The 26,670-nt window shown below is 51.3% G+C and overlaps 10 protein-coding genes across 10 annotated transcripts; 3 read left to right on the forward strand and 7 right to left on the reverse strand.

Annotated features, from left to right (window-relative positions):
* Positions 1-176: 176 nt before the first annotated feature.
* Positions 177-1,336, reverse strand: N7468_008836 (uncharacterized protein; the record flags this gene model as incomplete). The annotated part of the gene is made up of 3 exons (XM_058478132.1): positions 177-604; positions 655-955; positions 1,013-1,336. 3 exons carry the CDS (start codon positions 1,334-1,336, stop codon positions 177-179), a joined length of 1,053 nt encoding a protein of 350 aa, XP_058326462.1.
* A 1,062-nt stretch (positions 1,337-2,398) lies between these two features.
* N7468_008837 (uncharacterized protein) lies at positions 2,399-2,984 on the reverse strand (the record flags this gene model as incomplete). Its single annotated transcript, XM_058478133.1, has 3 exons — positions 2,399-2,712; positions 2,769-2,816; positions 2,870-2,984. The coding sequence occupies 3 exons, from the start codon at positions 2,982-2,984 to the stop codon at positions 2,399-2,401; spliced, it is 477 nt and encodes a 158-aa protein (XP_058326463.1).
* Positions 2,985-3,984: 1,000 nt separating this feature from the next.
* N7468_008838 (guanylate kinase) lies at positions 3,985-4,581 on the reverse strand (the record flags this gene model as incomplete). Its single annotated transcript, XM_058478134.1, has 1 exon — positions 3,985-4,581. One exon carries the CDS (start codon positions 4,579-4,581, stop codon positions 3,985-3,987), a length of 597 nt encoding a protein of 198 aa, XP_058326464.1.
* Positions 4,582-6,402: 1,821 nt separating this feature from the next.
* Positions 6,403-6,621, reverse strand: N7468_008839 (uncharacterized protein; the record flags this gene model as incomplete). Its single annotated transcript, XM_058478135.1, has 1 exon — positions 6,403-6,621. The coding sequence occupies one exon, from the start codon at positions 6,619-6,621 to the stop codon at positions 6,403-6,405; it is 219 nt and encodes a 72-aa protein (XP_058326465.1).
* A 3,455-nt stretch (positions 6,622-10,076) lies between these two features.
* Positions 10,077-11,001, forward strand: N7468_008840 (basic helix-loop-helix domain-containing protein; the record flags this gene model as incomplete). Its single annotated transcript, XM_058478136.1, has 2 exons — positions 10,077-10,394; positions 10,465-11,001. The coding sequence occupies 2 exons, from the start codon at positions 10,077-10,079 to the stop codon at positions 10,999-11,001; spliced, it is 855 nt and encodes a 284-aa protein (XP_058326466.1).
* Positions 11,002-13,347: 2,346 nt separating this feature from the next.
* On the forward strand, positions 13,348-15,078 carry N7468_008841 (putative amino acid permease family protein; the record flags this gene model as incomplete). Its single annotated transcript, XM_058478137.1, has 2 exons — positions 13,348-13,504; positions 13,616-15,078. The coding sequence occupies 2 exons, from the start codon at positions 13,348-13,350 to the stop codon at positions 15,076-15,078; spliced, it is 1,620 nt and encodes a 539-aa protein (XP_058326467.1).
* Positions 15,079-15,528: 450 nt separating this feature from the next.
* N7468_008842 (S53 family peptidase) lies at positions 15,529-17,449 on the reverse strand (the record flags this gene model as incomplete). The annotated part of the gene is made up of 4 exons (XM_058478138.1): positions 15,529-16,248; positions 16,306-16,477; positions 16,509-17,286; positions 17,341-17,449. 4 exons carry the CDS (start codon positions 17,447-17,449, stop codon positions 15,529-15,531), a joined length of 1,779 nt encoding a protein of 592 aa, XP_058326468.1.
* Positions 17,450-22,081: 4,632 nt separating this feature from the next.
* Positions 22,082-22,423, reverse strand: N7468_008843 (uncharacterized protein; the record flags this gene model as incomplete). Its single annotated transcript, XM_058478139.1, has 2 exons — positions 22,082-22,342; positions 22,376-22,423. The coding sequence occupies 2 exons, from the start codon at positions 22,421-22,423 to the stop codon at positions 22,082-22,084; spliced, it is 309 nt and encodes a 102-aa protein (XP_058326469.1).
* Positions 22,424-22,710: 287 nt separating this feature from the next.
* Positions 22,711-23,376, forward strand: N7468_008844 (uncharacterized protein; the record flags this gene model as incomplete). Its single annotated transcript, XM_058478140.1, has 2 exons — positions 22,711-23,271; positions 23,326-23,376. 2 exons carry the CDS (start codon positions 22,711-22,713, stop codon positions 23,374-23,376), a joined length of 612 nt encoding a protein of 203 aa, XP_058326470.1.
* A 695-nt stretch (positions 23,377-24,071) lies between these two features.
* N7468_008845 (ankyrin repeat domain-containing protein) lies at positions 24,072-26,106 on the reverse strand (the record flags this gene model as incomplete). Its single annotated transcript, XM_058478141.1, has 2 exons — positions 24,072-24,920; positions 25,102-26,106. The coding sequence occupies 2 exons, from the start codon at positions 26,104-26,106 to the stop codon at positions 24,072-24,074; spliced, it is 1,854 nt and encodes a 617-aa protein (XP_058326471.1).
* Positions 26,107-26,670: the final 564 nt, after the last annotated feature.

Below are 26,670 nucleotides of genomic sequence, written 5' to 3' on the forward strand. Positions count from 1 at the left end.
AGTTCACACTATAATTAATATTCAAGTTCAGTTATAGGTTAGCACTGCAACGTTCATCAGTATACTAGGCCCGCCTTCCCAATCTCAAATGCAGAACTCGTCATTCCGTAACACCGTTCCCAAATAAATTGCCAGACCCACATCATAAGTCATAGTTTGATCCCGGGGAACCGGACCTAAACATGTTCTTCATCAGATACTCCGACAGGCGCATTAGCTTGTTCATTGGAATCCGGCGCAGCATTACCAGCATTGTCCATCTCAGCAAGGCCTGGGTCTGCTGAGGGACTTCGCTGTGATGCTGGATTTCCATTGGTACGGCTACTGGGGTAGAAGCCATGGACCTGATCGCCGGCTGCAATAGTGTGGTCCGAGCCAGCCTCGAGATTTTTCTGAGCGCGGGATTCCCACTCGTTAAAGTCTTGACCAGGGTTTATCTTTTCCCAGCGAACCAGACGCAACCCCCAGAAAAAAGCAGAGGCGAGGAGGGAACCGAGTAAAGGTCCTACCCAGTAGATCCAGTGGTACCCGGGGAAGTTGCGGTTGATCACATCGGGGCCCAGCGACCGAGCAGGGTTTAAGGAACCACCAGTGTAGTAGTCACCTAACGTGTTGTTAGAAGGAGGATTCCGATACGGTTACCTGGCGACATACCGACAAGCTCGCAAACGAAGAAAGCAAGACCGATACCCACAGGCGCCAGGAAGGTGGATTTGTGCTTGACAACAGCCAACATGATGATGACAAGAACCAACTGGGCAGTGAGGAACATCTCAATGAACAAGCCCTGGGAGATAGATGCACCGCCACCCAGCCGAGTCGCACAGTTGAGTGGGCCTGGGAACAGACAGCTCACCACACCAGCAGCAGCGATACCGGCAACCAGCTGAGCGGGGAAAACAAGCAGGCCGCGAAGGGCAGGCATTCCACCAGTAACGCAAAGAGCGAGGGTAACCTAAGAGGAACGCATGGATGAGACTTGATCATTTAGTCGTGGCATAACAATGCTTACAGCAGGATTGAAAAGACCACCGGTGATACGGAAAAAGGCCCACACGTTGACCGTCAGAGCAAATCCAAAGCACAACGCCGAATACAGCAGATTCGAGGTATTAGGATAAGAACCCTCTTTTGGCATGGGAGTGTTCGAAACCTGGGTGCCCGCAAATGAGAAGAATAGGAAGAGGAACGTCCCGACAAACTCGCCCGATACGCAAAGCAAGTTATTGCGCAGAGTCTCTGGCTTCTCTAACATGGGTAGCTGGCTGCGAGAACCTGGCTGGGGTGGCCCAGCCAGGGTCGAAGCCTGTGAATTTTCACGTTGGGCAAACTTCATTTCGGACAACAGCTGCAATTGGGGCAACGCAAGTTAGAAAACCCTGAGAGGCGGACTTGTAGCAGATCGAGGCAAATAATCCTCCCGGTCAGGATCAGCCCTAATTGTAACGCCGGACACCATGGGAGGCTATTTATTTCATTCGGGATTGCTTTTGCACTCCATTATATCCGATCATAGACGTCACTAACTCACCATAGATCGGTAGAAGCGAACCCAAGAATGATAATTTGGCCGGCGAGAAGTCCTCTTATCTGAGAAAAGCTGGTCGAACCACTGAATCATCTTGGCCGCGGGAAGATCTCCGACTGTCGTGGTCATCAAGCGCATGGCCGAACATCATATTGAAAGGATTGTGTCGGCAGTGATGAGGTCAATACTTGTATTGTTTCTCGGATCGGTGGGTCCCGCCACGCGAGTTGTCTATGGGTAGAGACCCTTTGCGGTTCCAAAACAGAAGCCCACGGGGGAAGTCTCATGCTGATTGGCTCTACTGAAAATCCGCTGGGGGTGACGTGGATTTCTATTGGCCAAGCCGAAGTATTGGGGGCGAAGGCTTGTTCTAGATGAACGCCTCTTCCAAGCAGCGCTTTCGTAATTGAACAGTGGACAGAAGGTATCACATTTACGGCAGGTACATCATCCAGGATGTACCCGATACAGCCTCTTGCTCCCTGGTGTCTGCCTCGATGGAAAATGTTCCTAAACCACGATATCGGGCCTATTGCGGACGGAGAAAGAAGGATTCCATTATATCTACCCTGGGCCTGCGAATTGATCAGGTCCGACTAGGGTGAATTATGCCTCGACGTTCCCCGGATGGGGCTCTACGTATGCAGGTCCAATACTTTTATTATTGATATAGCGAAGAGCTGGGACTCTCTCGCATCAATGGCGGGCGAAAGAAGATGGTTTCTCTGCTTTATAACCACTAGGACTTTAAATAACCTCTCCAGCGAGGTCTTATCTCTACATCCCGAGACAAAAGTTGCGAATATAGTATTATATTACTCTGACTAAAGATGCAGAGCACCGGCAGTTGTCATATCATACACAAACAGCTTATTTGAACTCCTTGACCCAGAGGGGGAGACTGCCGTACTCGCCGTTGTGAGCACCGTACCAGTAGATCTTCTTCAGGGAGCCGTCATCCGGGCCGTCGATGGCGAACCAGGCCTTGCCGTCATTGGTGAAGTATCCGTCATCGTTGACACCGAAGTTGGTGATGATAGCACCCTCGGGGGTGGCGCCGGAGTGAGGAACGGTCAAACCAACAGGGCTAACCTCGTCGGGGACGATGTAGACGTTCTGGAAGGCAGTAGGAACGCTGCCCTCAGCGGTGTAGATCACGTAGCCCTGCTCACCCTGGCTCTTGACTATGGGATGGTTAGAAGAGCACATCACGCATCATCGGAACATTGGCATGACTTACGGACGGCAACCTGCTGCTCGGTGACGTTGGCGTTGATGTAGAGGTTGGCTATAGTCTTGTCAGTATCCAAATTGATGATTCGATCGAGACGATGCACGTACTGCCATCGGTCTGGACGGTCTTGCCACCGGGAGCAACGAGGCTGAAAGAGGCGGGAAGGCTAGCAGCATTGATGGCACTGGCAAGGCCAGCCAAAGCAGCGATGGTGAACTTCATTTTGTGTAGATGGGGTGGAAATTTGAATTCTGGGATGATGGTCTTTCGCAGCGGGTCATCTGGGGTCTTTATAGCTACGGATCATGATCATGGCCCGTCGAATATTGAGGCAGTCTAAGACATGCTTAAGCCGATTAGAGGCTATAGCATCGGCGACCATACCTTTTACAACGGACTAGCCGAATTTGGTCATTTCCCTGGTATTCGCTCATCGACCCCGCCGGTGAAACATGTCTTGAATTACCTTAAAATCTGTAAGCAATAATTGGCACACCGACCTTTTGGTCAGGGTCTCCGCAGAGTATCCGGTACACACGTGGGGTTCTCTCGTCAGCTTAAGGTTATGCTCCATAGTTATTCAGGCTTGAACCCTGAGACATTCGGGTAATTAAAGTTCCATTTGACCACATTGATACTGGTTGGGTAGCTTCCGGTTAAAATTCGGGATCACGTTGGTTTCTGTGGAGAGTTGGAGCCAAGCCACTGTCGATCTTGGCTTACGTCGCGGAGATTACTCGAAGCTAATCCACTTGGCCTATTTTTGGGGTTTGCAGGCCCTCGGCTGGAGATTTGGCAATGTGGCAATGAGTAAAGGGGTTCTGGGTAGATACCCAACCGTCATCCTGGTCCAATTTGGAGGTGTATTCCACGCATGGACGGTTTCCGTGTTGGCTGGAAAATTCGCTCGCGTTGAACTGACTTTGCCCGGAAACCTCCCCTGTTACGTAATGCGTGTTATAATGGCGGGCCCCCGCCATTGGTCTCCAGTTGAGCGGGACCACGAAAATAGTTCAACGGGACCCAAGAGAACAGGTTTCAATTCGGTAAGGCTAAGCTGTTGTCCGCAGACGGCACAATGGGAGTTGAGGTCATGGGATCGAAGGAACCAGATTGAAGCCGCTTGGGAAGACTATGATTGGGTCTATTCTACTCTACCGCTGCGCTGTTTAGGAGAAAGGAAACACCGTAGGTCATGCTGATTGCAAAAATGAATGCGGGCTTAAGTATGATCTCGCGACGGTGATCCAAACACAAAGCTTCTCAAGCTCCTGATATGCCTTTTCAACACCATCGTTGACAATGATCTTATCAAAGTTGCCGGCAAGTCGGCATAATCAAATTCAATGTGGGCCTGGGAAAGCCTTTCCTGGATATTTTCCTCATTTTCAGTTCTACGGCCCCTGAGACGAGTCTCTAGTGCTTCGAAACTTGGTGGTTTGATAAAAACGTATCGTGCATTGAAGTTGGGATTCGCCTTCATTTGCTTGATGCCCTGCATCTCAATGTCCAGCACCACAATTAAACCTTTGCTAGCCTGGTTTTCGATGGCCTGCTTGCTCGTGCCATAGTAATTGCCACTGAAACATGCGTACTCCACTAGAGCGCCCTGGGAGCACAGGGAGGAAAACTCGGAGCGAGAGACGAAGAAGTAAGCGACTCCCTCGACTTCGCCCGGTCGCGGTTCACGCGTGGTATGAGACACGGTAAGTCCAAAGGTGCCCGGGTGTGTATCGAAAAGCTTCTGAATTAGCGTCCCTTTGCCAACCCCTGAGGGACCGGAAATCACAATCGGTCGAAGATCGGGGCTGTCGGCCATTGTGTTTCCAGATTCCATGGCCTCCAATGCGCCTGGACGGGGAAAAGTTCGACGGCTAAAATCATTTTCCTCACGAGAGAATTGCGAACCGGGCCGGCAGAAATATCACCGCCTGCCATTAGTGCAGTAGGTTTTGAGATCATTTTTCACTGTCGTATAGCATCATCATCGTTGCCGATGTGGCGGCGGCACAGCGGTTCTGGCTGGCGGTTGAGTCATGAGGCCACTCATTGATAGCTCTATTATGTGATGACTGTTAGAATAGCAAGTTATGCTTTGAGTTCGACTTCCGTTCTATTATGGATTGTTATTTCAACCCTCAAACCTGGCGTTTGGGCCTGTTCATCCCAATCGGCCCGTTCTGACTGGGAAACCGACTGGAATGTATTAACGCAGCATATCGGTATTGCCGAAAGACCACACTTTCAATGAGGCCAACGCTTAGCTTGAAATTCAGCCGTTCCGCTGTGTAGCTACAGCATATATATCACGTAAACCACCCCCATCCCCCTGAGCCCGACTTGATCGATCTCCGCAACATCAGCACCTGTGGTCCTGTCAGTCACGCCTCGAAATCGATGCCCCCAACCTGGTATCTCCACAGTCTGTTTTAGACCGACATCTGAGCGTTAAACCTGAACAGAACCCTTCCTCTTTCGATCTAGAATCTCGACGCCAGCTTTGCCTACGCGATAGGTCTCAGCCTAGGCCTCATTTACGCGCGGCTACATGAACTGCGTGGATAGTGTGTACTCCCGGCGCTCCCAGGAGCCTCCTCGTAAGTCTTGCGGGGACGGTTAAAGGAAGAGGCGGATGAAAGGCCAGTTTTTGCGGTGACTTCGGATGGCCTTACGGTGGGACGCTGGGGAGTGGTTGGGACGGCGCTGGAACTCCTGTGATGAGTGATATGCCTATTACCATTTAAACATTTGTCTCTCAAATTTTCTCAACTATGTTGTTCTGCAGTCTTGAATCATGGTGGGAATGAGCTAGCGCATTTGAAGACCAAGGACTCTGCATTTCGCGGTGTCCGGTTGTTGTCTGACCCTTCACCCCTTAATAGGCTGCAGGGTTCGTGCAGGAGGATCCGTGCATTCATTTAAAAAGCCGTGAGAGGAATTGTGGAACCTGGGACGAGGACGGCAGTCCACTTCTCGTCACAGTCGATCTGATGTGCATTCTACATAGTCGCTGTATGATGTATCCCGTGTGGCGTTATTCCACGTCCAGTTTCGCATGTGTGAATCTAGCCTTGCCTTTTTACATATTTAGGGTTTCGACCGTGTGCTGCTTGTTCCTGGATGAGCCCACGGTTAGGGGATTAGTCTGAACTCAATCTTGATGACGTCTCTGTGTGTGCAATCTGCTAGCGCAATGACCTACGGTCAGAATCTTATATTCCGATGTAAACCTAGTAGGGCGTTAGCGCGAGGAGGGTTAAGAGTCAAAATTATCCAGATCCATGTGGCATTCTATTCAGTCTCCGAAACAGGCGGATGGGTTGTTTGAGGAGGCAGAAGTAGGTATGCCCTCCTTCGCAGTCTTGGCATCCATAGCATCGGCCAGCGGATCATCACTGACATAGCAGAATTAGTCGACGATGGGAAAGTCACCATACACCATAGGAGTAGAAAGACCCATTCGACCTGATGAAGCTATGAAAATGTTAGCGTGGGGCATATGGCATTCCTAGAACATAACGTACGCGAGCGTTTTCCCAGGCCTCATCGCTTTCCCTCGGCATTATAGACGACGATAGGGTCGACATCCTCGGTGGATCGGAAGTCCTGGCCTGTCTAATTCAGCTCCTCCAGCTTCTTCTCACTGGGGCGGTTTGGTGTTGACCTTTGAGCCGGTCCAGATGCCAATGAAGTTCTCGGGGCAGACAGGCTTGAGCTGGTCTAAGAGCGCTAGAAGCTCCTTTTCGTCGAAATTCCTATGCTTTACCAGCTCGGCGTACTTGGCTTCCGGGGTACCAGAAAGAGATGCGTAAGTCGAATCAATGTGATCAAGGCCAGAGCGGATGAAGACGTGCGACATTATTTCTTTGCGGTTTATCTCCTAACCCCCCAGGAGAGGTAACAGCTACAGGGCTGCAAAGTCACGGATTATCCACATCATACCGGCAGCCCACAGGGCTTTTTGGCCTCTACGGAGACAATCAAAGATATGGCGGTAGTCCGCTGCGTCATGCTGATTCCAGACTATCATCCAAGCTGAACTCCAGCTTAGATCTACGGTAGCCCCCCTCCATCGAATCCATGTCGTGTGATTCGTCTTTGTGCGTGAACGGTGGAGCCGTATCGCGGATCAAGGCGATCTTAGCTCGGGCAATCATTCTGCGTACGACCCACTCTCTCAGTACGTTGCCCCGCCCAATCCAGGCCAGTGCGAAGGGTTTCGAAACCAGAAACCCTGATATCGCAGTCACCAATTACCTCTTTTCGCACCAAGACCCTACTCTTTATAGGCATCCGGAGAGGCCAGCCTTAGGGTCCTTAGGCGCTGATTGCCTTGGCCGCACATCGTGATTCGTCATCTGCGGGGCCCGATGAAGAAAAGCGAATCAAGGGACTATAGTCGACAGGGCTTCGGTAAAGCCCGAGTAGCCCAGCTTTTAGTTTGGCGTCCTGAGAGACCTCCATGGCCGTCGTGATATGATTACCATTTGGGCTCCTTGGTCAGCCCCCTGGGGGGCGTAGACGCTGACAGATGCCGTGACTGATCGCGTCCCGGTGTACGAATGTCTCACAGTGCGTGTTGTGGCATCCCGGTGACGGCTCAATACACCACTCTCATGGCCAGTAGCTGGTACCATCCCACTCGGGACAGCCGGCCGGAGATGAAAGGCGTCTTTATATAACGCACTTGAGCTACAAGGTAGCTGAGACGAGGTTGCTTCGAAACCTGTGGCGTTAGTCACTGTATATCACCCTGACAGTGACAACCAGGGATTAGAAAGCTTCCAGCGTAGCGAGCTGGGCCTTGCAAGAGCTGGAGTTTGAATTGGAACTTGACTGTTTCGTCCAGATAGGTCGGGTCAGTGAAATCTGAGGATTAGCACTCTCCTCGTATATCCAAGGAGACCCGGGCCACGTTCAGCCACCAGAGCTAGCACCCTTCAAGCTATAGATGTATTTGCTCAACTTGAGTAAACTCCTTGCCCGTGCGTAAGAAAATCCAACAAGCCAGAGCGTCACCTTCGGAGACCCGCCATTGAGACCCCCAGAAAGCGCCGGAGTTTTTCTTGGCACGATCCCTTAATGACTGGGAGTCCCGCATGTTTATTTCCGCCCACACGCCTTTGAGCCTCCTGCGTTACAGTGCAACGTTTCGAGCCCACTAGTAACGAGCTAGGAGCTTAGACTCAGTCTTTCTCGACAAAGAACTGATATTGTCAGTTCCACGGTTATCAAGAAAGCATGTGGGATACCAGATGACTCGGAAATCTTCACGGAAAATTCGCCGAGGTAAGAGCTGGCCGTCTATTCCGACCCCGTAGGCTGGAATCCGGGGAAACGGATAGACGACAGATCAATCCCGACTGATCTAGCGGAATACAGGTGATGAATTCCAGCTAAGGTTCAGGCTCCACAGCGGCTATCAAGCTACCGGGTCGGACGATGCTGGGCGCGATCGAGCTCAGGTCACAACGGCTAGCTTGCAGACATCTAGTGCCGCAGCTCCACTTCGAGGCCAGATCGGCTGTTGGTCAAGGCATTTCGCGTCGCGGAGTATTTTCTAAAACGGGCCGCAGGGGGGATTATGCTGCCGCCCGGAATGCCGGGTGGCAGGTGTCAACGGGATTGTATCCACGTATAAGCACAGAGATGCTCGATGGAATGCACTACGGAAGATTAATCTAGCAGTATCTGACCGGGCATGCATCCAAACGGGCAGGTGGATTGAGAGCCCGACAAGCTCCCGCTCATACACAGTAGATGCGAGAGCGGGAGCGATATACGCGCTTCTCACGTGAAGATCCGGTATCGAGTGGATCACAAGACGAGATGTCCGGAATGACGTTTTTTTAATTTACATTTGCCAGTTGTTCGAGAGTTCACAAAACCGTTGTGCTGAGGCTGCGTTCCGATTCCAATTCGTCCCGGTGAAGAGAATTGTTAGTGTCACGAGGATAGGCGCTGGAGAGATCGGTAAGATCAGGGGGCGATTCATGGAACTGACATGGAAAGAAACGATCCGGATCACCCCACGTCCATAGTGGGCATCGTGGCCGGCGGGTTTGGGGGCAGATTCTGGTCAGCAGGAATTAGAAGCCCTCGTAGTGGCCAGAGCCGACGGCACCGCCGTTGCCCTTATCCACACCTAATCTGGCCTTGAAACCCCCTTTCGGGTCCCACCTGCGACTATGCAAGGCATCAAATGGGGAGTCGTCGTTGATTGGATGTGGCACATGACGTGGGAATGTCAACCCTGGCCTCAACCCTGGACCCGTGGAGGTTTTCTGTTCCTAGTTCACCCGCTGCTAGGACTTTTCTCGGCCCAGCTCTGAAAGTAGCGAACACTCTCAACCTCAGAATTTACTAGTTTGTAGTTATGGGAATAGTATGAGGTTATTGTGATTTGGAGAAAGACACCAGTAGATCCTAGCATCTCCGAATAGGACGAGCCGTCCTCGACACTGATACTAATAAATCAATATCCATAGCAACTAACTGCGAATGTCCGACAGAATGCCGGGAGAGGTCAACATCCGTAACACAATCAAGGCCTAACTGCCTGACCATAAGATCGACAAAGGTACGCGGTGTTTTAGGAAACTGACAGGCCAGTTTGGGACGCAGGGTATAATTTTTTCCGGGCAGGGAACCTATGCTACGGCCCAATAAGTGCACAGCAATTAGAAAACCCGGCCTAGAAACCCGCCAAAGTACATAAAGGCGGGTTTTATGCTGGCATACATGTCGGGGCCGAGGCTCGGCCGGGCGCAGTCTTGGCTGCTCCAAACTACTGGATCAGCCTCCCTGACGTTTTTGTTTTGCTTGTGCCCTGTCCCAGGTGGGCTTTGGCAGTTTCACACGAGCTGTCCTGTACGCTTTTCGGAATCTTGTTGATCGGAGCCGGCCGCAAATTCTGCGTAAGGTGATCTCGGCTGCTCCTGGCCGAGCGCCTCTAAGGTGTCCCGCCACAACGTAGCTAGGACAAGGGTTCATTCGAAGCTTGTAGTTCACCCGACTGGCAGGGCGTATCTCGGCTGGTATTTGCGGCCAAGGATACCGTTAGCAAAAGTAGCGATCCGTAGCGGATCCCCCTTTGGGATCGATTTTGGCGGATTTCATATATAACGGCGCCCGCTCGCGACCGATGTCAACCCAATTCATTACCACGGTAGATCAACCCCCGATCGATTAATCGATTTTTCGCTTTCCTCGATTCTTTATTACCGCCCCTTGGTATCTTTGCCCCGTGCACAGATCCTATATATCGAACCCCCTCCCTCTGCATCTTGGATCAGCTATTGCCCTGTTTCCCAAATGCCTTTTTCACAATCAAATACATTACCGGACATGCCAATGGCCTCTGACAGATACCTTGAGGATCAAATAAGTCCGTCAAGTCGTCCATTGGACTTGTTCGACACCAAAACAAACGAACCCCTCCCTGCCAACTGGTCCTATGACAATACCCTCGATCTGTTCTCGATGAACACTGACATCGATGGAACGGCGTTTGACTTCGCCGACCTGACCACCGCCGACACAAAGGATTTGTTCATGGACCCCTTTTCATCCTCATCCGCCATCAACGGATACTCTATGCCCGTTGCTGAAGACACAGTATCCCTCTCATCGGTACGAGACCCTTCGAACCTAGCCAAGTACCGACAGATCCCGATCGGAAAAGCTGATAAGATGTAATCAGGATCTCGACAGCGACGACCAATCATGGTCTGTACGCCCCTCGGTGGATTTCAGCATGCCCGAGCCACCGGCTGAACGGCCCTCCAAACCCACCACCCGTAGCTCCACCAGCGCAGCCCGGTGGTCCTCAAGTCCGGAGATCAAAACACAGGAATACACCCCACGAGTCGAGAAATCCACCTCCGGCCGCAAGACCCGCAGTCTCTCACAAGACTCGATCCCGTCCGCGGGCCAAGACGCACAGGGCCGCAACGCTGCCAAACGAGCTGCACACAACATCATCGAAAAACGATACCGCACAAACATGAACGCCAAGTTCCTCGCCCTGGAAAAAGCCATCTCCCCGGCCGGTGCCCCCAAGCAGGCGTCACGGGCGGGAGCAGGCTCGCTCAAGAAATCCGAGATCCTCTCCAACGCTCTCTCGTACATCGAGCACGTTCAACACGAGAACCAGGCCATGCAGAAGGAGCTTGCCCTGCTAAAACAGAACATGCTCCCCGGCGGAATCTGGCGACAAACGAAACCATCTCGCGTGTGAGCCATGTCTGGGCTCTGGCGACATGTCATTACTTATTGTTTCTGTTTTCTTTTCTTCTTCTTTTTTGTTCGCTCTCGCTTTAATGACCGTGATGTGATGTACATTTAGAGCCCTCGTGGCAGGTGTTCAGGATGGGTTGGATCTGGCGTTTTGGCATTGGCATTGATGACTCCCATCTCATCCGTTCTCGGGTCCTGGTGACAAACAAAAGTGGCTTCTGTTTTGTGGCTTCGCTTGGCGACTGGTCACAGCTTGTATACGATAGTGCTCGCTTGAAGCATTTTAATGTAATTGCCAAGACTCGGGTGATTTCGCTATTTCATGAGTTTGACTGTAGAGTAAGTTGGTATATGCAGGTTTGTGAGTTATTCCCTTCCATCTTTGCAGAGTTGACTTGACGCGATAGGCCAGGCGATGAATCTCGAGGGGCCAAGGGGCCATGAATTTGGTCTGAGCCCTAGGATCGGTCGGGGTTGCATCGACATTGGTCACTGACAGTCAGGTCAGATATTTGAAGACACCAAGAAGGCCATTTTCCCCTTTTAAATTCGGGAAATTAGTTCTTGGGATTTCTTTGAAAGACCGATCTCGGAACCAACCCTCGAGTCGACCCAGTTTGCAGACTTCCATCAGCTAATCAGACAAGATACGCACGGAGCTTGTCGCTCCGTATATCGGAGCAACATTGATCACAAGCAGCACGCAAAGAAGCCTAAGGTGTACATTGTGGATTCCCTCAGCCCTAACCCAGCCCAGCACGGTCTGGCTCTGGATGCCTAGACCGGTTGAGTATACACTCCCGTACCTGATCGGCACTTGACTGAACCTTACAGCAAATTTCCAAAATAAAAACGAAGGCCAATCCCCGGTTTTTTACAGACAATGCATCAAGTGGCCCCGGAGAAAGCAATCCATCATGTCATAGAAACTTCCCCGCATCCAATTCTCCGTGCCCAAGACGCTCGAAGCTCGCGAAGCTCTACCGCTTGTGTATCCATGGTCCCCGGAAAGGAAAGACGAGGAGACACGAACACCGAACGGCGACAAAGGCCAATCAGGACCGCTCAAGGGCCATCGGAATCACAACCGACACGGGCGGGCTAAGATCGATCTTGATACGCGCATCTATGACATTATGATCCTGCTAACGAATAACCTTCTGCTCCTGCCAATTGGAGTTGATAACTACTCCTCGGAGAACTCCATATTTCCGCTTGGCTGGGGGGTTCTGTTTCTTTCCTAGGCGGTGCCGCGGACATACACCCAGATTGGCGGACGTTACTAACGACAGGCACTGTGGGTTCGTGACCACATGGCAAGCTTGCAAAATGCGAGTTGTCTGTTGAGAGTATGACCCGACGGGGGATTTCCTAGATCGCGGACCCACGAAGCGCTGCTATTGACATAATGCCGCAAAGCTAGAGTTATACTCTGAAGTTAAGGGTGACGACTGCGTATACACATCGGTTCAATGACTACCGGCTTCATCGTCATCCGAAGCGTTCAAAAACACCTTGCACACCACAATGGAGTCCATCAGATAACAACAAGTTGCCACCAACATGCCTGCCCTTAACATTATAACATTACCAACTACAGGATAGCGGACTCCTGTCCGCTGATAACGCGTTATCGTACCGCCTGTACCTTCCATTTACGGCCCAGCCTTGCCACACTGACGGGCAACGATCTCTGCAGGCCGCGAACAGAGGCGCTTGAGCTTATCGGGTGCTCTCTGGGGAAAGTGCTAGAGATATATGCGCTAGCACTGCTAGCGAGTCGGGTAGACGCGATGCGTGGCGGGAGTGTGTACAGGCCGCTGAGCGACTGACTTTGGTCAATTCTTGCACCTACTACTAGTAGTACACCGGAAAAAGGTTTGAGGATCTCTAATGTGAGAATGGATCTACTAATTTCTACCAGCACCATGATATAGATTTAGCATTTTAGCAGTTGTAAGACTTGGTCCGAATCTCAGCCTCGAGCTCTTATCTCAGGCGTACCCACTGCAGGAAGTCCTTCCGAGATGACGCCCGCCCCGCAGAAACTCAGTTCGTTTCCATGACCAACGAAAATTATGCGACCCAGCGAGCGCCCGACCCCTGGACCCTCTCATTGGCTACAGGCTCGGCTCCATCTTTATCTCGACCCCATAATTTTCTGGGGGAAGACCAGATTATCTAGCCTGACGGAGTGGCTCACAGACAGGGCCGATCGCTGTCGAAGGAATATATAGAAATCAAGCACGCCTCTGCCTCTCCTCGTCAGGGCCAGAAAATGGGCGTATCTTCCACGTGCTTCTCAGTCCAATTGATCTTTATTGCCTTGGGTTAAAAACACCATATCATGGATCTGGAGCGCGACTCGCTCTCGGGAAAACCGCCGCTGGAAAACGAGCAGGATGTGCAAGATGCCACCGACCTGGCGGCGATGGGCCACGCCCAGGCACTGACCCGGAAATTCGATACCTGGAGCATGCTGGCTCTAGCATTCTGTGTTCTTGGTGCGTTTGCTACGTAGTCACTGCATCCAATTCTCTTCCCATTCTCGGGTGCGGGGGAGGGCAGGCATATCGGACTGCCGTTTGTTCAATCGCTGACCCGCGCTCCTCCAGGAACATACTCTACTTTCGCCCAAGACTTGAGTAGCGGCCTCACCAATGGCGGCCCAATCACCATCCTCTGGGGCCTGGTCCTCGTCACAGCCTGCAATCTGTGCGTGGCGGTCTCGCTCGGCGAACTGACGAGCAGTATGCCCACGGCACTCGGACAGGCGTACTGGGTATACCGTCTGTGGAGCACGCCGCTAGGCCGCTTTGTGTCGTACATGTGTGCTTGGATCAACACGTTCGGATGGTGGTGCTTGACCGCGTCACAGATTGCGTTCATGTCGGAGTTCCTGCTCAGCACGAAGACCATGTTCGAGCCGGACTGGGATGGGGTCAATAAGGGATGGTTGAACTTCGTTGTGTACATCGGCGTTGTGTTCGTCATGACGCTGATCAATGTGGTCAGCTGTCGGAAGGAGCAGATTCTGCCTTGGTTCAACAACTTTGTTGGTGTCTGGTTCGGTGGGTTGTTCATCGTGTTATCGCTGGTGATGTTGATCTGTGTTGGCGCAAAGAGTAACTTGCACTTCCAGCCTGCTTCGTTCGTGTTCGGAGCGTGGATTAACACAACGGGCTGGAGTGACGGGGTGGTCTGGTTCACGGGTCTGGTACAAGCCGCCTATGGACTCACAGCGTTTGACTCGGTGATCCACATGGTCGAGGAGATTCCGAACCCTCGCAAGAACGCCCCCCGAGTCATCTGGATGGCCGTGACGTTTGGAGCCGTGACCGGTTTCCTTTTCATGGTCGTCTGCCTAGGATGTATCCAGAACGTCGACAAGGTGACCAATGCCAACCAGCCCTTCATCGAGCTGATTCTGGAAACAGTCGGCCAGAAGGGCGGAGTGACGCTCATTGCCCTCTTCATCTTCAACGGCCTCGGTCAAGGGGTCAGTGTCTTGACAACCGCGTCTCGCCTCACCTGGGGCTTCGCCCGAGACGGCGGACTCCCTTGGAGCCAGTACTTCAGTCATGTCGACCCCGTGTGGCAAGTGCCCGCCCGCGCTCTCTGGGGCCAGGGCGTCATCATCGGCATCGTGGGCGTCCTGTACCTGTTCGCGAACACCGTTCTCGAAGCGATTCTGAGTGTGAGCACGATTGCGCTCACCATCTCTTACGCTATGCCTATCCTGGCACTTCTCGTTGTTGGCCGGGATAAGCTGCCCGCCGGCGGTTCGTTCAAGCTTGGTCGCTGGGGCTCATGGTACAACTGGGTCAGTATCATTTACTGTGTTATCACGACGATCTTCTTCCTCTTCCCTGGCTCGCCGAACCCGTCGCCGGCGGATATGAACTACGCCATTGCCGTGTTCGGCGTGATGCTTGTCATTGCGCTAGCCTTCTGGTTTATCCAGGGAAGGAAGACATATCTGCAGACGGAGGATGCGCTGGCCCAGATGGTTTATGCACAGTATCTGGAGAACGCAGAGTCTGCACGCGCCGCGTCGTCTGTTGTCTCGACTGAGTGATGGTTTCTTCGATATACCCCATGGATGTCTGTAATCCGAGAATCGGAATTGTATATACTGTTCTAGTTATTTTCAGCCTGTTGTGTGTAGATAGTGCCCAATCATGATGATCCCGCAGATCAAGTTACATGGAGCCTCCATTTCCCCCAATTTCTAGCTTTAATCGTACCAGTATTTATGCTCGTATCCCATTGTACATAATGGATTTCTACGCTGCACTGGCAACCGAATTCATCACCGGTCGAACGAGCAGCCAGCAGACAAGAAATGACAAGATGAATTTTCATATCAACATCAAAGGCAGGAACTGCTAAAACATCAACCTGCCACAAACGTAAATACCAATTCCGCGCTTGACCTGCACTCGCAGTCCGCCGTGAATATACTCATAACTTGCAACATAAACATTAAACCCCCTATCTCATGAGATTGACCTTCGTAAATCCCCGCTCAAACCTTCGCAGCCTTCCTCAGCTTCGCAAAGTTCGGCGTCCCAAGCCCCGTCACCGGATCCCAGCCCTCAGTAGCATTCCAGCTCGCATAAGGCACCACCGGACCACCATTGGGCGCACCCCCAAACCTGCTATTCCCGTCACATCCGGTACTCCCACCCACGGTAACATCATTCAGCGCATCCGCCGACGAATACAGCCACGGGTTCAAGAAGCCAAGCGGCGCCTGCTTCGCCTCGATCCTCGCGTCATTCAGCAAGGCGATCACGCCCGCAAAGGTCGGCGCCGAGCACGACGTCCCATCCACAGAGCCCAGCCGGCCCTTCTCGTAGATCGCGTAGTTCTGGCCCTGGGCGGCAACGTCCGGGAAAGCGCGGCCCTTGGGGTTAAACAGGCCGGCCCACTGGTCGCCCAGTTTGGTCAGGTACGCGGACACCGCCTCGTTCTGGTAGTCCGGGCGGTCCCACAGGTCGGAGAAGCCGCCGGAGGAGAAGGTGCTGGCGCGCTCGGGGGAGATCTCGGTCGTGGCGCCGACAGAGGTGACCCAGGGGCAGGCGGCAGGGAACTGGGGAGGGAAGTGGGTGGTGTTTTTGCCGTCGTTGGTCTCGCAGGCGGCGCCGACGCCGGAGTCGCCGGAGGAGAAGATCACGGAGACGCCGCGGGAGCCGAGTTGGCTGTATAAGTTACAGACGCTGCGGGCGTATTTCTCGGGGACGCTCTGGGGTTGGGTTGGTGAGTGATTTGGATTGCGGAGGTTGTGGGGTTAGTTTCTTACCTGCTCGTCCTCGCCGTACGAGGTGGAGAGGACCTTGGGGAGCTCCGAATCGTCGAGCTTGACGAGGTACTGCAGCAGATCGAGGTAGGGCTCGTTGTTGTCGTTGTTGGGGTCGGGCTGGTCGAGATCGGGAACGAGGGGGGCCACGGCCGCCGGTGCTATACTCGATTGTCTTGATGGGCGAGCTGATGCCAATGATGTACTGCGCATCCAGGTTGGCCTCGCTGCTGTCACCGCTGCCACCTTGAATATTCTTGCCGCCTGCGACGGTCTGCACGGTGAAGTTGTGGCCGGCGGCGTGTTTGGCAATGTTCTTCTCGAAGAGCGCAAGGTCGGCATACTGCGCATACTGTTCGAGGAAGCTGGAGAAAGCGACGCTGTTGCCGTTGTCTGGGTTGGCCTCGTAGTCGCCGATGGAATAGAGATCCTTCAGGCATTGCGGAGTGATGGCTTGGTTGCAATCAGTACTGGTAGAGCCCACAACGCCGAGCGCCTGGCGGAAACGATTATTTACATCGGTTTTCTTGTCGCGAATTGTAGTACCATCGGCATGCAACTGGCCGAAGCGGGTGGTAGGTGTCACCAGATTAATATGGGCCACCAACGAATCTGGAATTGAGTACTCCAATGTGCGAAGTCGCTCCACGTGCTGGGCATCATTGACATAGTACTGGAAGTTTGCTTCCAAGAGGTCATTGGCCGACGCGACGGTGGTGTGGATGGAGATCCAGTCATCGCTTTGCTGAAAGTCTGTAACGCCCGCGTCCCGCAGCCATTTGCTCACAGCATCGACCGATGAAGCACTTGGCTGTAACATGCGTTTCATCTCCTCATGGGTCCGGTAGTGTTGACCGTAATTAGGGTGGTCTGGGCTCGACATCTCCAGCAGGCTTTTCTCGAATCCAGCGACATCGCCCTGTGCCAAAGCTATCTGCAAGTTTATGGGCTGGCTGCCCTTTGGTGCGCGAGAGTGGTGCCATCCTACCAACGTCAATTACTGAATTGAGGAGTATATTGGGGTCACATGAAGCATACCAGTAGGCACGGATGCAAGTCGCTCAAACACCTCCGCAGCAGCTGAAGAAGCAAGAAGCGACACAGCCGCCAGCGACAACGTGCCGCGCTTCAATGAGGGGACGATCATGACTAGGATCGGTAGAAAAGAAAGCAAAGTAGACCGGCGTTCCCACGTAAACCCAAGGGGGGATCCGAGCCAGCTATATAAAGGAGCAAAAAGCTCGGGCTAGTCTCTCAGGCCCGCGTTTGAACTGTTTATTATGGTTGCACTGGGAGAGAATGGCGAACGACTCTAACTGAAGAATGCGGAGCCCCCTCCGGTGCACCAGCTACTCCCTTCCCCTCTCCAGCTGTACTCTAAATGAGGTCTTGGCCTTGCATTGTCCCACAAAGCGTGCAGAGAGTGGATCCTTGCTGCGCGGAGGCCCGTCGGGAGCTCCCAAAGTCCAAGCGATGCCAATGTTCCTGGCTCCAACCGTGTATCTCGATTCTCCGCACGGAGGACGGCCATTGTCCTCCTGCGCCCCGAGGTCACCGCGATAACACGGGATACTCGGTGATGCTATTGGTATGGAGACTGTTCTCCCTTGGCGGGCAAACTGGTCGCACATAAAGGATCGACAGGGGTTCTCAGCCCCACCCGCATTTCCAACGCGAGGGCGACGCGACACGATCAGGTGTGGCTGAAGTCAATTACGGGCAGTCCGCGGACAATAGCTGTACGTACTCCGTATGGTCGGTTGACTGTCCCCCAAATTTCAGCAATTCCGCTGCGATCTTGCAATCGTTATCTAGCGGGGTTGCAGAATGCGACCGTCGCGCCCTGCCAAGGGTTGGCTAGGGGTCTGTCGACTTGGCAGAGGATCAGCTGGCCGTGGGACACGGATCAGATCCAATCATCGTAGTCGGTTGACTGAAGCACGCGATAAGATCGGACTTCGAAGCCATTTGATTCAAATTAATATCCGGGCTTGGAGACGGCGGGGGTTCTCGGTTCCGGGCATTCCATGTTCGATGTTGAATCACGCTGAGCTCTTTTCCATCAGCTGCCCCGGGCACGGAATACGACCGCTTCATCTCGAGATCGCCCGAACGTAGATATTATTGCAGGGCAATAAAGCGAATGCTGCAGCCCTCGCGACTTGCTGCAGGTACAAACAGCGACGGCCCGGGGGATTTAGGTGAGATCAACCAAGGTAATTGGACTATTAATGCAGATGGACATTGTTCGAATGTTCAATATTCGATTACATGCTAGTAGAAATAGTACACGAAGACTGGGATAATGCTTGCCAGTGACGGGTGTCGTGCTCGTCCAATCTTCATCTTGGCTTCATCTGAAGATTACTAGCACGAGTATTTCCGGGTCGGCTCGGGAACTTGAGCTGACACACCTAATAGGCTTCTTGATTCTGTCTTTCCTCTCTATACCATGGTGTCCGCGAGTCATGACAGCACTACTCCCTTGCTCTCGTACGTTTATCAAGTTCAAAGTAGTAGCTGCTCGGTCAGGGTCTCAGTTCAACGGGATCCAAAGAGTTCAACGGGACCCAAAGCTGAACGGGACCCGGGCATACAGGGGCATACAGTTGAACGGGTCCCAAAAAAGTTGAACGGGCCCCAAAAGATTCCCCCTTTTTTCTGGGACCCGTTCAAATCCATCACGTGACCAGGTCCCAAAAAAAGGGTTAAAGTTAGATGACACGGATTTTTTGACGCGAATTGACGCGATTGTATGAAGTTGTATGGAGTTCGGGGGGTTCAACTTAGGGTGCAGCTTGGCGTGTTATATAATAGGATACACAAAGCCCGCATAAGTCATGTGATGATGCCGACCATGCCTAAAGGAATTTTGGGGTCCGCCGAGGTTGCGGAGCTCGACGGACCCCAGTATTAGTCAGAAAATGTTTGGGGTCCGTTGAGAAATTTTTGGGGTCCGTTGAGCTGGAACCCGCGTTCAACTGTATGCCCGTTCAACTCTGGCTCCGGGTCCCAGCTCAACGGACCTCAAAGATTTTCTGACTTTTGGGGCCCGATGAGCTCCCCCACCTCACCGGGCCCCAAAAACCAGCCTTATATAATCACTTATGTCATCACCTGGGCAAATTTAGTGCACCGTCGGAGAACAACAATTATCTTTTTAGTTCTTGTTTACCTTTTGTTTATTCGCACTATGGCGGAGTCAATTTTCCTACTACAATTTTTAGGCTCTCAGCAACCCTCAAAACCTTGAGGTTAGAGCCAGAGAGGGTTAGCTTCATATGCCACTCGCATTTTTTGACACGATTGTACGATGTTGTACGGAGTTCGGAGGTTTAACTTGGGGTTCAACTTGGGTGTTTGTTATATAATGGTATACACAAATAACGTATAAATCATGTGAGAATGGCGACCATGCCTAAAAGAATTTTGGGGCCCGGTCAGGTGTTGAAGCTCAGCGGGCCCCAAGGATTTTCTACTGTTGGGGCCCGCTGAGCTTTTTGGGGCCCGTTCAACTGGAACCCGGCTACCGGTGGGGGCCCGGGGCCTCCTCATCTAGGCTTATGTAAAAGCATGCGGGGGATGGAAATCAGTCAACCATTCGTGAGAAAGAATACTAAGATACTAATCCAACTTTGGGAGCCAAAGTTCTATGAAACAGCCATTTTCGATACTTTCCTGATATTACTGTATTCTAGAGATAGGTAATAACGGCTGAAAGGCAAAAGTGTCCTACTTCAGTCGACAGCTATTGACTCCAGGTTAGGGACCGACGAAGAACAATACCAAAGGTACACTATGCCGTGACAATCGACAGTCGACAAAAAGGTTGCCGCAGCTCGTCCTGCTACGTCGGCTTCGCGTGAGATGGCATACGGCTGAACGGGACCCAAAACGCATCGTAGTTGAACGGGACCCAAGAAGTTCAACGAGACCGAAAACGAATTCCAGTTGAACGGGTTCCAGTTGAACGGGCACGGGTTCTAGTTAACCGGGACCCAGAAAAAGTTCAACGGGACATCCTGGGTCCCGTTCAACTCCAGCAGCTGACCGGGAACCAGAACCCTTTTAGGCATGGTCGGCTGATCGTATGTTCGTATTGTCAATGGTGGCCTACGTTAGAGCAGGGAAACTGGTAATGGAGCTCGTATTCGAGATACTAGAACTGGAGAGAGAAAGGAAGGGGAGAGGGAATTACAAGGACTGCTTGTGGGCCCCGTTCAACTGGATCTCGGTTTGGGTCCCGTTCAACTGTATACTCGTTCAACTGGAATCAGCCTTAGGTCTGGGTCTGCGCGCTGATAATGATGTTGCAGCATAGTCTCGCAGCCAACGATTCTAGGGCGAGTGGAAGAGCTAGAATCTTTATTACCTTCCCATCGATGGATAAATTTAAATGTCAGGACATGCATCATTACATCTTTGCATTGGGGATTGACATATAAAAGGCCATAGCACGGGCTTCCTTCTTTCCCATCACAGAGCTTAATACATCTATATCAATTTCATCAATATGCCCTTTTTGATCCTCCGAGCTACAGTCATCCAGAGAGTTTTTATAGGACATTTCCTGGGTGGTACTCTCCAGATCATCGTTATCACGTATACCCTAGCGGTAGCCATGCCCGCACCGCCTGTTCTGCATCATCTGCAAGTCTAAGTGGGAAGGATGGTTCAGGTAACTCTCAAGGCGGAGCTAGCAGCGAGCCATGCTAATCAAATTTTATCTCAGAAATGACCGAGGTCGTGAACGGCATACGCATCGACTCCACTTATATTTCTTTCGCAGCACGTGTCCATGCAAATAGCAAACCTGTTGCTTGGGTCCTGATCAAAAAGACTGGGGAAGTCATTTTCTTTGATCAGGACGGGAACAAAGCTGGATGTACACAGATAATGGACTCAATTCTGGCAGCTCGTGCAATGTGTCTGCTCCTGCGGTCTTGACTAGCACAAGCACAAGCCCATTTTCAACCGATCCCGGGTCTTTGGCGGCTACATTCGTCTACCACAGCTTCCGGCTCCTCGGGCACTGGATCTTCTATGTCAAACTGGCCGTGCACATCGTCATACCGAGGAGATGAAAGGCCAAAAAGCTGGGCCCTTACTTGAAGTTGGAGAAGTGTCTAGCGCAGCCAATTTGTATCGAATCTTGCTTTATCTGGATATATTCGCTTCGTTATTTTCTCGCAAAATTTTCTGTCTTGCCATGTTAACACTATTCGTCGTGCTGGAAACTCGCAGAGCAAAAACAGCAGCAATTGGAAACTGGTAGCTTCTGTAGTATAATTCTCAGATTTTCTACGCAATGAGGGTAGGACTGATACATGTAACTCTTAGAGAAACATTGCAACCGCCCAGGTGGAATAAATACACTCCCGCTAGGTGGTAAGCCTAGAGGTACTTGGCACGACGGGCCTACTGGTGAGATGAAGTCATATGGACATGTGCAGACGCAGCCGGCGTGGAAATATAAAGACCGAGCAGAAACCTTTCCCATCGTGTACTTGTTCCATGGTGACTGTCCAAGAACTGATTTAGCAATTGTCCATCAAAATTTCCTTCGGCTAACTATATAACGACGGACCATATCAAATCTATATGCTAGTTCTAGGCCAGGTTACCCGGAACCTGCCCCAGATAAATCCGAAGGAATCCTTGGTTAGCTCTATAATGAGAGAGGCGGATTGCTCTTCCGTGTCGGGTTATATCATTCTGGCCGAAAAACTTCCACTGCTTTTAGGCCACCTGGATATTTGAGTTCTGAATACTTGATCCATCATGTGGTTTCTTCCCGTTCGAGCTCTGCTTCACAGCTGGCTCCATCCGGGGATGGGGGTTCCTTATAGCTAACGAACACGATTCTAACGGCTTCCTTCTTTTCTCCGTCATCCTGATACTCTTCAGGAGGGGCCAGGGAAGCAGCGCGTAGGGCAGTTCCTGGGATGGGGTCGGTATTCGAGTTCTTGTCTCGGGTGGAGCTCCTAGCGTGATTCGGTGGCAGAGCTTGTTCCGTTATATCCGTGTCTGGATTTTTAGTCTATTTGTCGGAGACTGACTGACTTGTTCATACCTTATAGAACCCGAGACATCCAGAGGACAGATTCCAGGTACTGGGCATTGTGTTTCCACGAAGCAACCGGTGGGTGTCAAGAGGAACATTGGGCCCGATGCTTGCGGGCTCGAGCTCGTCATTGGTACCGGGTAACGCCACTAAAAGGGCTAGCGCAGTGACATGTTCCCTATCACATGGGCTAGGAAGCTGGCATCTTAATACTTGGAGGGTATGTGTTCTGACCTATACCTATTCCGTTAGTTACAGCTAGGGCTCTGAGTCAGCACCACAGGGAGTTCCAGGTTCTAGGACTTCCTCCAGATTCATTGACTCCTCTACTGCATAGAAACGTGATGCCACCCCGTCGCAAGCAAGTCGTCACTGCGGATCGTCTCTTTCAGGACATGACTGCACAAATGGACTTTTTGTCTACATTTCTGGAGGTGGATCTCACTCCAGCTATGCCCCTTTCCAGCGCCACCGACAGAAATCGTGCGATAGATTTGCTTCCACAAGGGGCCAATTTCCGTCCGTCGATCGAGCGCCTATACAAAGTCTGCCAATGGTCTTCTTTAGCCTTTCAAGAGGAGGAATGGCGAGAGGAGCAGGGGATGGAACGTGTCTGTCGTGGTAGAGACTTATGTGGCGTCTGGCCGAAGCCGTCTTTCCTTCGCCACTTAGGGTTGTCAGATGATCATAACGTTGAGAGTGATCTGAAACAAGGCAGGAAAGTCAGACGACTTGAGGCGGCATTCGGTCCAGGCACTGCGCTCTTGATAGTGCCAATTGTGCCTCTTTTCCGAGTATTGTGTATCCGCGAGGAAGCTAAACTTGTGGAGCTTCTCAGAGATAACGAGCACATCACCAGGTGGGCGCAGAAGTATGAGGGGTTGAAGCAGATCTACCAAGGGCTAGTAAGTGGAAACGGATTACTTTACGCCGCATAACTCATTTCATTATTGTTATAGATCCCGCCCCTAACAGCTCCGACAACGGGCGAACCGTTCAAATGCGCATAAACCCGAAGATGTCGCTCTGATTTCTATCAAAACGAGTCAGAAGATAGATATTCACTTGCCATACAAATGATCGCTGATCAGGAAGCTCAATCTCCATCATGACCGATCCTTTCACAAAAATTACCTCATTTGGCTGCAGCTTTCATACGACCGGTCGCATTCCTTTCATTTTTCTCTCTTTATATTTGGATGATAAAGTCGAGAAACAATCCTGGTTTCTTCTCCATTTGCCAGATCTCGTAAGGCTGACACCGCGGTTGACTCAATATAATGAGTGTTATGAACAACGCAGAAGTAAATTGGCCTGATTTATCCCAAGAGCTTGATAATCCCACAGGCGAAACGTGTATTACTCGTACTAGATTTTTCAAGGCACTCGCCCGGATTTAATGGCCCAATAATTTATCCCATATATCACTTGGAATATTGAAACAATATAATGGTGCAAAGAGGAAAAGAAGATAAAAAGAAAAGAAGAACAGAAAATGAAAAGAAAAACGGGTTTACAGCCCAGATTAGCCGAAACGTAGAGCGACCCTTAGTATGGATGAAACAAAAGAAAGATACTTGAATCCCTAGCCCCATCTTCGTCTTGCCAGGGAGTTCGTCCATAAATATTCCCGTAAATCTCCCATTAGTTCTCCGAGTGAACTGGGAAATTTAGACTCATTGCGCCCAAGTAAACAACAACGCAGTCAAGGAGTAAGCGCAGCTACAAGATTTTGATTCTTGGTTTTTTTTGCCAAATCAATGACAGTTTTACCCTTGGAATCACGAATGGAAAGGTCCACCCTTCGAGTCTCAGTGAGCAGTCGTATGATGTGCAAGTCTCCAATCTCTGTGGCGTGAAAAATAGCTGTTCTACCGTCATGGTCTCGCAAATTAAGATCGATATCTTTGCTTTTCAATAGAATCTCCACAGTTTGCTGGTCATTGACGGCAATGGCGTGCATGAGAGAAGTTTGATTCAGGGAGTCTTGTGAATTGACATCGACGCGCGAAGTGCATAGAAGAAGTTCCACAAGCTGAGGTTTCCGATTGGCTGCGGCCCAGACCAGAGGGCTTTTTAATATAGACGGCTCTCCTTTTCCTTCTCTGGCCAATCGCCTCTTATTCGCTTGTTCTAGTAGAATGAGTTGTATTTGATAGTCTGTGAGGACAGCACTATCCGGCGGACCGAGGGGCACATGCAAACCAGGAGAGTCGGCTGCGGATCCAGATTGGAATTTCCTTTTCTGACCGGTTGAATTTCCAGTTGAATTTCCGATTAAAGGAGGTGAAGCAATATTAGCCTCACCTGCACCCAAGCCCCTTGTGCTAGGAAATGGCTTGTCTAGGTCAACATAAGAGCATGAAAGGAGGCTCTCAAATGCTGGGCTTTTCCATGTGTCGAATCGAAGGGCGCTCCACAACGTTGCGTTAGCAAAGCCTTTATCTGCCCATTCCTTCATCAGGGATTGATCCATAGATGCCTGGGACAACCCCGCTAGTGTTTCTTCCGCAATCTCCATCGGTAGTATCTCGTTGAGCGGGTAGAAAAATTGCTTTGCGAAACGAAAGTTGTTTGAATTAAGGCACACCAGTATCATTCGATTCCAGATCTCCTTTTCTGCCAAGTATCCTGCCACTCGAGAAAAAAAGACTCAGAGCCTCAGAGCCTGGATTACGTTGAAAGAAGTCACAAAGTAGCACCCACAGATGTGGCGGAGGCTTGGATGCGCGCACTACGTCACTATTCAATAACCACCTCAGACCATGTGCGTCATTTGCTTTGATCAAGAGCGGGAGAATAGAAGTCCCTGCAGCACCGTGTATAAGGTCGATAAGCCTTTTCAACATAACATTGTCCTCAAGCCGAAGGGCGTTTCGGAACACAATTTCCAGACGAGCTGCCCTGTCATCAATTGGAAAGAAATGAGGAAAAGGCTCATTAGACAGCATTCGTGCCATGATCCGGCCTTTTTCAGAGTCGATGAAGTCGGGGGTTGCCAGCAGATGGAGAAAAGCCGGCCAGCCATACTTGCCACGACTTGTCAGCTGTATATCAGGCCGCTGCACTAGAATATCCAGTATCTCCAGATTGTTCTTCTCAGCTGCATTTGTCAAAGGCGTCTCAATTTCCGCGTCGATTTTGATGATGCAATTTGGATTGGCCAACGGGGTGTCGCCCTGAAGTAATAAAGTAACTAGTCGAAGCCCAGCATTGCGATCGGCCTTCGTAGCAAGAAGAAGGGCGTAGTCAAAAAAGATACGATTCAGAGGAAGCTTCTCAAAGCGCCTAACGAAGATAAACCTCTCCCATTGCTGAAAAGCTGCAATATCACGCGCGGGGAATCCGTATCTTTGGATCATCTCAAGATGACTGGATTGAGAATGCTGATATTCGAACGCCCGGGTTTCGATGAAGAAATCTGCAATTCCATGAAAGCCTAGTGAGATAGCCGTTTCTAAACAAAGATATTGTCTTTCTCCTTCGCAGTGTGGCCACAGTAGTTCGACAATTTCGGCATATCCTTCTTGCACTGCGAGTTCGAGGACGTTGTGGATTTGTTCTTCCACACTAGCTCCTCGAGCAATCAGAAATTTGCATGCTTCTAAATGCCCTTCCTGTACGGCGAACCAGAGCGGGGTCTTCCCGGCTTCGTCACGGGTGTTGACGTCGCACCCTTCTTCAATCGCAGACTGTATATCGAGAACGCTGCCGCGCCTTGCGGCTTGGTGAAGGTCCATCGCTCGAGCTTTGCTCACTTCAGTCTGCTTCGCGGTCTGGCGCAGACAGATGAGACTGGCGGATTGTGTCTACAGTGAAAGATTTTCTCGAGTCCGCAGATACGAACGCGGCCCCCTGCAAGAGGTGACACGTGTATTCTGGACCAAGCAACAAACATGATCCGGGCGCTTAGAGAGGCAACGTGGTTGGGCCATCGAAAAAGGGCCCCGCACTTCGGGGACCGGAGGCCATAATCGCGCTCCCTTTGGTTCATGTACGATAGCTCTATTTAGGTATGGAAATTGAATAAAACATTGCTATCTGTTGTTTTCATACTTCCTTGATCGGTGTCTTTACTATATGCGTGGTATATTGGGCAGCTCGATCTGTGACTAACTTCCGGCCCACCGCAGCGCATTGATATCTGTATGGTATTCCCCTGCGATTATAATACAACGTGCATGGCGATGGTCGAACCTAGAACAGAAAATTCTGGAACTAGAGGTAACGAAAATTAAGAGTTCCGATAAGCCAACAAGCCGATGAACAAGGGTATGCATATTATCCATCCATTGGAATAGCTC

This window comes from Penicillium chermesinum (assembly GCF_028974085.1).
Source record: "Penicillium chermesinum strain IBT 19713 chromosome Unknown utg000007l:1.0-2695246.0:1.0-2697696.0, whole genome shotgun sequence".
Classification (NCBI taxonomy): domain Eukaryota; kingdom Fungi; phylum Ascomycota; class Eurotiomycetes; order Eurotiales; family Aspergillaceae; genus Penicillium; species Penicillium chermesinum.